Consider the following 10,373-nt stretch of genomic DNA (forward strand, 5'->3'; position numbering starts at 1 on the left):
TAGGAAAGCAAGGAGCGTGCTGCTGCCTGGGCACACAAGCAGGAGTCGACGGGGAAGGCAGCACCGAGCCCATGCTCCAGCTCCGGCTGGAAGCGGGGTTTCTGGTTTGCTTTTCATTCCTCCTGGCTCCATCTTGGTTTCACAACAGGGCATTAGGCAAATCATAATGGACACGGAGATTTTGGATGCCGAGACCCCCGCTGCCACTTCTGACGCCAGTTCGGAAGATGAACGTTCACCCCCAGCTGGTGCTGACTGCATTTAGCCTGGTGCCGGTCGGGGAGAACCCCCCTTCATGATGAAAGCTTGAGGGAAGAGAGTCTGATCATCTTCATGCAAGACTCCTTTCTCCCCACCTCCTTCCCAAGAGAGAGCTGACACGCTGACCTCGTAGCAGCATCATCCCAGACTCCTGCAAGACGATCAGATCTCAGCAGAGTTGTGCAGGATCTGGAATAACTTCCCTGCTTGGGCAACGAGCTCAGGCATAGCAAGTCCTCCAGGGTCCTCTCTTTTACTTGCCTACTTGAATTTCCAGGCCTGCAGTAAGGCTTAGCAGCTCAGCCTGTAGCCAACATGAACTTACAAATTGATTGCAGCCTTCTAAACTGGCTGCAGGTCTCAGCACAGCACACGCAGAGTGGAGTTCTGCAGCTTCAAGGATAAAAAGTCACGAGCGGGCAGCTTTGCCACGGGGGCAGGGGGGAGAAAAACACTGGCATAAAGTGTTCGAGGAGCTCATGTTCTTCTTGCTTAGGACTCAAGTGCCTCCAAATTGTTGCCACCTCACACGTCACAACTCTTCCCCAAGCACTAGCAAACTAGATTACCAGGGCTTCGGAGGAGAAGCTGGCAGCTATACTGCCTATAAGTTGGCCCCTAGACAGTTGCCTCGAATTGATTCAAAGCACCAAACAATGCCCAACATGGAGGAACGATTACAGCTACCTCTCTTTCCATTCCCACACATACAACTCATTCTCGATTACATTGAGTTAATATACGCTTCTTGACAAGGGCATCTGCCAATCCTGCGCTCACGTGTTCACAGACCAGCCAGAATTAAATACAGTCTTTTAGGAGCTCCTCCTTCGGCATGGCAACACCAGCCTGTCCAAAGCAGAAGCTTCTCACAGGAATACATCACTGTTAAACTTGGTGCTAAGAAAGCTCTTCTGTTGTGAGGGGAATTTTGGGTGAAAACACCAAACCCCAAGTAGCAAACAGTCTGCAAGTCTGGGCACCTGCTACAATATGGAAGAATGACAGATTAAGGGTTAAAACCTGTGTATCTTAAATTCTGGATCTGTTTATCTTTAGAGAGGAAGTTTTAGTTTCTAATCAGACTTGATACAGAAGGACTATTCTGAGCCTTCAAAAAGCTTATTAGGTGGCTGTGAGTTTGCCGAGTCCCATGTAAGAGCCAGGTCAAGCACGCTAGCTATCCATACCCCCTGAAACAATCCATGATGAAAACATTTAAAATGCAGAGTAAACCCACTCTTACAGGCAAGTGTCCACAAGACCAGACATCCATCAGATTATCAAGCTTAGCTGTAGGCAGCCAGGCAGTTGGGTTGTACAACAGTTACCCCACATAAAAAACCGCTAGTTCGGAAAAACGAGTTCATGAGAATGAGGTAACAAACACAAGCAAGCCCTTCTGAAGGGAAAAAAAAAAAAAAAAAAATCTTTGCTAAAGATCAGAGAAGCTGAAGAGGGAACACAGATTAAGATATCCAGTATGATAGGAGACTATTACCAGTTCTAGCACCTAAAAAAACCCCCCAACCCTCCTAAATGTACCATGGCTATTTCTGCCAGCACCGAATTGCGCACACTTGAGAGGGTTGCCTCATTTGTGTCAAGATGATTCCATTTAAAATCTGATACAAGTTCAATTGAACACATGCCTAAAGAGAATATAAAATGCTTTCCTCCTGCAATTTCGGTAATTTAAGGCCCTTCATTTAAACAGTGGTCTTGGGCAGAGATCAAACCCAAATTGCAGCCTCCGAAAATGAAGACGTCAGGAAGTCAAACATTTACCAAAAAATGAGGAGGACAAGCCATTTTGCAAAGTCAAATGTCAAGATAGCTTACACAGACCATTTAGATTAGAAATCTTGAGAAACAGTTCAATTCCTGCAGCCTAGCTAGTATCTGATTTTACTGAAGGAAGGTACTTCGACAAGAGCTTACAAGTACAAGACTTAGCAAATTCTTCAGACTCTGGCTCACTCTGGAAACAGTAGTGCCAAGTGACAGATTGCCACAGGCACAGAGCTTCCTGTGACCTAACAGCACCTCACCGAATCACTGGCTTCACTGCACAGATCACTTAGCTGAAATGTCATTAAACAGCCAACAAAAGACAAACCATGTAAAACTTCTGTTGAGTTTTCTCCCTTTGTCGTAGGCAGATACAAAGCCAAATGAAAGCAGAAATTGTTTAACACAAACCTGGGAATGTAAGCAATACAGTCAAAGCATGTTGGAAGAGAAAGTTTTGTGAAATCAAGTCATCGACATGATAATGTACTGTATACATTTGAAACAGGCAAATAGCCATGTTTTCCTGAAGCTGTAACACTCCCTCTGCAACTACATGTAATAGTAAAGGAAAACATTTTAACAGACTTGAAAACATTTCCATGATAGTTATTCAGTTAGAAAAACTGGGATTGCTCAAGTCTTTTCTGGAAAGGCAATCCCGAACAACATAGTGCTAAGACAGGCAATAATCACTGAAGCAGAGCCTATATTTACAGCGTAATTTGTGAACATCGGTTGCACACATCACATTTGATACCGCTCAAAGCGGAAGATTGGCATCCCGCACCAAAACAGGGCTGTATACTGAGGTTTGCACGTGAGCAGAAACACACGCCTCAACTGAATCACTATTGCAGACAGAGGGATTTCCTGCCCCTGCTATCGTGCAAGTGAACAGTGTTCCAAAAACATCATACCATCAATTTTCACAAGTCACGCTTGAGGCCTTTGCAATAATGCCACCTGCACACAAAGGTACCCATCAATGGCTGCTGGCACCCAAATTTCTGGGCTACCACGTTGTCCCACTGAAGAATTTAGCATGAAGAGGTACCACTAATTTAAGACTTCAAATTGCAATTTCCGCACGACGATACAAGCCTGCTTAAAACAAACATGGCTTAATGCTCTTAAGCCTTATTGACAGAAAAACTGCCCGAGTGCTTCTAGGCTAGGGTTTGCAGAAGCACTGCACAGGCCACTTAATGCACATTCCTCTTAATGGCGCCTGCAAGGCTCCATCATCTGTAGTTACACAACCATCAGCGTTACAGCCGAATTAGGAACCAGTTCTAACAGTGAGGGAACACACCACTGTACCCTCCAGAATCTCTACAGTTCTCACCAGAATTCAAAACCTGAAGAGGTGTTGTTTGGTTTTGGGTTTGGTTTTTTTTTTTTTTTTAAACCTTCAAGGGAGTTCTGTACAATCAACAAAATCTGACGATGAGTTGGAGATCATGCATTCTAGCCAGCTTTCAAACACTTAGAGAGACCTTAAAATAGATCATACACCCCCCCAACTTGCCAATATTACGGGAACCAGCATATAGTAATCTCCTCAAAGAAAAGAACCGCAAAAAAAATATTGGAACTATGAGGAACACTGTTAGTTGTTGTTGTGTTAGGGAATCATACAGCAAAAGCAGGTGACATTGCCCACGAGAGGAATGCTACAGATAGGCTTTCATACTGAATATGTTGTGGTCAATAATTAACCATAGCAAAAAGCTATATAGTCAACATTTTCTATACAGTCAATTTTATTTGTCTGTTCTCATTTCTCAGGAATCAACTTGTTTCTGTAAATGAAGTTACAAGACTAGAATAGTTAATGAAGAACAGAAAGTAGAATTTCTTCAGAAAACACAGATGCTAACTTTACAAGCAATTTAAGACTTAAAGGCTAAAGTTTGACAAAATAATTGACCGTGTTATGTTCCGTGTATGAAGGGATATGTCTGTAAGTTTTAACAAAGTTTCCATCTTTCACAAACGGAGTTCTAGCCTACAGTACCTCACAAATGCTTTCCATCTTGGATACTGCCACACTGTAGAAAAAATATATTTTTGCTTTTGGACACGGGGTTGTTTGTGCATGGACATTAACAAGTACAAAAATTCAGCAGATAATTTTATAGTATTTTCTCTTAACTACAACAGAAAGTGCAACACTAAAAAGGCATCTCCCGCCTACTTAAAATTTCTTATACCTTTACAAAGCTAACTCTGAATGTACACATTACACCTTAGAACACACAAATAAGTTTGAAAGTGTCATGGCGGAAGTATGGAAAGCATGCTTACAGCTTTTGTAAGCAAAAAGACACAGAGCAAACACCAGTGAAAAGTGATTATGTCTGGGAACAAACATAAATTCAAGACGCCTGAATCTTCACTACTAGTTGAGAACAAAATCCTGTGACATTTGTTGATTCTGTAACTTTGTTTGCATTTAAAGACTGGCCGCTAAGCTTCTTATCTGAAGAACCACCACAAACAATCAGGAGTGCTAGCTCTGTTAGAATTAGTCTATTGGATCCAATGGAGACTTATTTAAATTGCTGATTGAGCCAGATTGACTTTTGTAGGAAGAGGTCCTGCTTCTTCATGTTCCTCAGTCTTGCATCTAACCACAACAAGTGCAGAGGATGGATATCTGTTCAGTTTTTGCTCATTCATGTATTCCAAATCTCCATAGATGCTCAGCTTCTGAAATATTTAAACAATTTACTTTAAGACAAAGACTCTCCATACTGTGAATAAAATACATTTCATTATGCAACTACATTCCTGGTTCTGATGGCTGCAGCCCTTCAACACAAGTTAACCCAGGCTTTCTGTAACATCTGAAATTTATGGCTGGAACTAGATTTGAGTCCAAAAGATACGTATTAAATCTGCCAGAATAACAGTAGATACAGTGCTTGTGTAACAGCTCCTTCAGTTTGCAAATACTGTGAGCTTTTCTTATTTCAGAAGTGGGGGATCTCTCTGGGCACTAGAGATGCTAGTTCAGCCAGTTCCCCTCTGATCAGACTCTCTGTGCTCACAGATAATATGCTGTCACTTCTGTTCTCACTGTTGATCTTCCTGGATTAAACCCATAGTGTGTTCCATCTACACCATCCAACCCTCGGTATAGCTTTATTCCCAGAGAAATTAGAAGCAGCCTCCATTTGTTAAGAGTAATCTAAAGGTTGTCAAGAGGAGAGCGCTACAAACCAAAAGACATCATGTCTAGGCTGCCTGAGTAAGGCTCAGAGCCCTGATCAGCCACAGGAATGAGAAGAATTGTTCAGCTATAAAAATCAACATTTAAATAACAAAATTGATTTGCTAACCACATCTGCAAAATAAAACAAACAAACAAAAAAACCAACAAACAAAAAACCAAAACCCACTCTTTCTAGTCAAACCTCCCCCCAAATGTTTCTTAGTCTCTAGACAGCTGTAACATAAAAGTAATATAATGAATAAATTCAAAATATTGTAAGTTATAAAATAGAGTTACCTCAGATGGAACATATTGCTCTACAGCTGTAGCTACAGTTGCGCAACAAATCCAGAGCAGCACCAACACTGACAGGACGAGTGTAGTGGTTAAAATCCAACTGGAATTTCTGAAATGAAAAGAATGTTACTAGATTTCACATACTGAATACAAGACAATGGATCCTCTAAAAAGTTTGGCTCAATTTTGACTGCATTGCCTGCTGATTCACTAGTCTCTAGCTCTTCCAGCTACAAGGCCCACTTCAGGCTCCTGGGTACTCTAATGCCTATTTAGTACTTGAAAGACACAAAAGATTTGCTGGGATTCTGTTCGGCCCTAAGCATCCTCCCATTTACAGTTTTAAAAACAGATTTTTCTGTTACGCATTTAAGGTGCAATTCACTGATCCTTCATGTGTAAACTTTTAAGGAGAAAGTAATCAGAGTAAGGCAAAGAAGAACCAACATGCTGATCTTCAGCAAAGCTTTAATAAAGATATACTGGGTATTTTCAGCCTGGAAATAAGACACAACAGTGTCTTTCATATCAGACAATCCCAAAACAAAACACAAAACAAGTACTTTGCCCTGAAACATACCCAGAGCTAAAGAACAGGCAAAATACAGTATTGATTAAACAGTTCACAGAACAGTGTAGGAAATGATCAATATGATGTTCACTTGAAATGGAAAGGAGAATCAAATTTGGCAGAATAGCCTGCAAATAACATGGGGCCAGCAAGGAGAAGTAGCAATAACAAACAGTCAGATACACAATTTTAACTGCTACGCATCCTGAACCTAGCAGACTTGTAGCACTTTGGGATCTTACAACAGTGCCCCCATACACACACAGGAAAGGCCATTATCCTCCTTAGGTACGAACATTCTAGAATACACATACATGGAAAGACACTTGAAAAAGCTGTCATTTTCTCGCTCTTCAAAAAGTCCTCGGTAAGTCTGTGAACCTCCTGGACGTAGGTTTGCTGAAATACAATAGTAGAAACAGCCATCAGGAAAGCAGTAAAAGAGAAGACCCAAACGCCACACAGTTTGTCTATACAGAGAGCATAAAAGGAAGCTTTTAAAATGGCACTAGCTTGCATGTTTCTATTTCCAGCAGAGCTTAGTTTCTACTACAGACTTTGCTAAGTGTACATAGTGCAGTCTACACGGCAAACAATTATATTTCAGCTTTCTAAAAATTTGCTTTCATGTGCCACCTGCAACTTCTTCTTTTTTTTTTTTTTTTCCCTATGACAGGGAATGTTTGCATTTCCTCTTCCAAAACACAAAGAACAACTTACAGGCTGTTTTACTCAGTGACAAGGATCCTCTTGTATCTCCAGTTTCCTGATCAAGCTGTGGAACATACTGCACTTCCGGCTTCGACTAAAACAAAATAAGGAGTTAGGAGATCCTGCTAGCAGGCTTCCACTGATCATAATAATTTCCATTTTCAGAATTAATACAGAAGTTAACCTTAAGACATGCACCATTCACATAAATTTGATTTTTTTTTTCTCCTGCACTGGCCCTAAGGGCAGTGAAGTACTATAAAAAACTAAACACTTCGGATAGTGCTCCACAATCTTTTCTGTGACTGGAAGGAGCAGAGTTAAAATTTAACAGCCAGGACACCTTAATCTGAATGAAAAAGGCAAGCACCTGGAATATGACAATTTTGCCATCATCTGCTTGAAGGTAGAAAGTCCATGAGGATGTTATGAAGCTCTGAGCTGAATCCATCATGTCACTCCAGAATGATCTCACCAGTGTCAGAGGAAAGAGGAGATGAATTCTTGGCATCAGGGACATTAACTGCAAACATAACATTAACTGGTTTTCCATTTGTTTTTATATGAAAAGGACAGAAGTTATGTTCTTGCTAACCCCTCGCCCCATGTCTAGATTTCAGTCCTTAGGAAGATTTATTTTCCATTTGAAGAAATTTAAAAAAGAGAAGACAAGCTGCACAGAAAACAAGTAGGTGGTATTTGAAAAACATGTCATCTACTTACTTGCTCTTGCCTTAACTCAGCAAATGGCAATTGGTTCTGGCATCCAAGATGGCAAGCATATTGTTCATCAGATTGGGAGTATGCTTCAGTACAGGCTGCAAGGAAGAAGTTACTCAAATGAGAAGATAAATTCTGCATTTTAGTTAAGAAAACATTTTCAGTATAAGTTGGATCAGAAACAAAGCAGCAGTTAAAAGACTGACAATCCCATTTGCAGGGAAAGATATGGCAATCACTCCAAGGGTAGCATTTGCTCTGAGGTCTAATGAAGTTGAAGAATCAGAGCTTAGACAGATGAGGTAGTTGAAATCTGAATGCAACCGATCAGAAATGATACTCTGGACAAACTCAGGGATGCAAGTTTTCTTTGATCTTCCCGCTACCACTATAGTTTTTCCTCTACACATCATGTAAACATGATTTTTTTTACCTCAGAGAACAGAGCTGGAATCCTAAAAAGAACAGAGGGACCATCAGTCCATTAAATCCCTTAGAGGTAACAGCAGAAGTCATGGTATCACAAGACAACCAAAGGAGCATTTTCCGGGTGGCGTGAGGAGTACAGAAACTGCATTTAAAGTATTAGGAATTTTTTTTTTTTTAAATTAAAAATGAAGTCAACTCTTTGTTTTACAGAAAGCTTCTATTTATTGTTCACTAGAGACCATGAAGACCAAGAAATCTAAATTACTCAGAAAGAATAATTTAGATTATTCTGCCCAGAGAGATACTGGGCAGACAATATATGGGCATAGCTCTTCTCCAAAACACTAAAGCTTAGGTGAACAATGTTGCAGTACTACCTGAACTAAAGACTCAAACAAAGTACTGACACAGAGGACAGTAGTTCTCCCAATTTTCTGCAGGAACAAATGGACCATCATAAAGGCTAAGAACAGCACGGCATCAGCAGCTAAACATTTCAGTACGCAGCTCATAGCACCTGAACAGCAATTCTATGGTAAAACTGCCACCAAACTAGTGTTTGTAGGCAGAAAGAAGCATCAGAAGTCAGAATTGAGCAGATCAGCCAAGATGTATCTTGCCAAGCACAGAATACTTAGTCAGGGCACCAACCAGTGTAACAGATTATGGAACATAAGCCAGCAAAAGACAACAGCCTCAGGAAGGAGAGTTAAACCAGAAAGTAAGCAACTGTTCAATTACCTCTACATGTGGTCTATTGCTACATTACTCTCTTTTATGGCACTCTTTCATGTGTGGTTTGACAACTAGATTGACATGCTGTATCACAGCTATACACAGTGTATGACAGACTAGAGCATTAGCCCATTTCTAGAGTATTTAATGCACTTTTGTATCACATTAGCATCTTTGCATGTCAGGCTTTCTACTTGCGTACCTTCCATCAGCTCTCTGAGCTAGCCACTAACCCTCTTGTTTTATGAGCTACTGAGAGGATAAAAGCCTCCTTTGAGTGCTGGCTTGGTGCTTAATTGTATTGGAAATATAGATGGAGAGCTCCTACCTCTCCTGCTTTGGGTGGTTATGTCCCACTTACTCTCTGAATAAAACTGTGAATCAGCTGCCTCAATATTATTGGATTAAAGTTCTGTACAATTCCAAAACAATATTAATTGGCCTGTAGTACACGTATTTCACCTTCACTATGAAATTTTTGCTCTTACACAGATAATCTGAGAGAATCAGTCACAAGTATTTAATGGCCTATTTCAAACAAAACACGTACCTCATTCCCAAGAGTTTAGCTGTAGGTAAACCTCAGGATGTAGCCTAGACCACAAGTTACAAGGCAGACAGCACATTAAGATCTGTGTTCTTACTCTGTCCGAACAATTCACTTGTATATGCAAGTTTGTCAGGAATTGTAAATGGGACTGATTGTCGCATGGAATTATTGAAGGAAAAGTGTTAATCTGACTGGATTTTTTTCCCCAGCCATTTTGTGTTTTCTATGACAAACTGTTTATAGTAAAATGAAGTATTTCTAATTTATTTACAGAGACTGATGATACTTAAGAAATTCAGGAAAATAGCAACACTAAGGATCAGGTAAGGAGAAACTTGCAGAGAACAGACAACCTTTCCCTAAGATTTTTTTTTTTAATATCCTGTACATAAACTTTAAGAAGTTGTTAAACAAAACCAGAAAGCAACTAAAGTAATCCCACCAATTTAACAACCCCCTTTCAGACGTTCCTGCTCTTCCCTCTGTTATGTCTCCACATTATGGGATGTTGAAGGAGTACTAAAGTCTTACCAGAGTAGCATTCCAGTTTGGTTCGATTCAAATCAATGCCATCATCCACAAACTGACAAATGGAAAACAGTCTGCAGCCTCGCTGGCACGCGTACAGTTCCTCTTCCTGGGAAGGCACAAGAAAAGGCTTGCATCCCTCCAATTTATTCAAGAATAAATTGTCAGAAAACAAACAATTTTTTTTTTTTGGAAATGCTATGAAAAGCCACCCACCTTCCCTCCACTAGACCTAGAAGCCAGCTAAACGTGACACTCTGGATCATCTGAAATAAAACCAAGCTACAGCTCTTTAACACTGTAGTATACCTACGGATTTATTTCAAACAGAGCTCATCGTTCTGTAGTGGGGCAGACCTGGAACAGCAAATTCTACTTTGTAATTCCAGCCCTACAACTCACAGGCAAAGTTGCACCACATTTTTTTAAAAAGTGTTGCTTTTAAAAATAAGAGATATGGCTGTAAAAGATTTACTGACATTTAACCCTACAAAGAGTAGATAGTTGTCGATCTCAGAACTAATTTTGACAGCGTATTACAATGTATCTACCAGACTCTA

At 40.4% G+C, this 10,373-nt stretch overlaps 1 protein-coding gene across 1 annotated transcript; it reads right to left on the reverse strand.

Annotated features, from left to right (window-relative positions):
* Positions 1–3,789: 3,789 nt before the first annotated feature.
* TMEM59 (transmembrane protein 59) lies at positions 3,790–9,925 on the reverse strand. The gene is made up of 7 exons (XM_009577710.1): positions 9,817–9,925; positions 7,575–7,669; positions 7,222–7,374; positions 6,861–6,945; positions 6,455–6,539; positions 5,570–5,678; positions 3,790–4,767 (listed from the first exon to the last, which is right to left on the reverse strand). The coding sequence occupies exons 3-7, from the start codon at positions 7,369–7,371 to the stop codon at positions 4,612–4,614; spliced, it is 585 nt and encodes a 194-aa protein (XP_009576005.1). The 5' UTR covers positions 7,372–7,374; positions 7,575–7,669; positions 9,817–9,925; the 3' UTR covers positions 3,790–4,611.
* Positions 9,926–10,373: the final 448 nt, after the last annotated feature.

Source organism: Fulmarus glacialis, unplaced genomic scaffold, assembly GCF_000690835.1.
Source record: "Fulmarus glacialis isolate BGI_N327 unplaced genomic scaffold, ASM69083v1 scaffold45275, whole genome shotgun sequence".
Taxonomy (NCBI): domain Eukaryota; kingdom Metazoa; phylum Chordata; class Aves; order Procellariiformes; family Procellariidae; genus Fulmarus; species Fulmarus glacialis.

Excerpts from the sequence above, each read along its gene's own strand:
- TMEM59 (XM_009577710.1), bottom strand. The coding sequence starts at position 7,371 with ATGTCCCTGATGCCAAGAATTCATCTCCTCTTTCCTCTGACACTGGTG. Across the intron at positions 6,946-7,221 it reads GCAAAATTGTCATATTCCAG|TCGAAGCCGGAAGTGCAGTA; the intron begins GTGCTTGCCTTT and ends ATTTTGTTTTAG. Across the intron at positions 5,679-6,454 it reads TTTTTCAAGTGTCTTTCCAT|AAATTCCAGTTGGATTTTAA; the intron begins GTATGTGTATTC and ends TTTTCATTTCAG.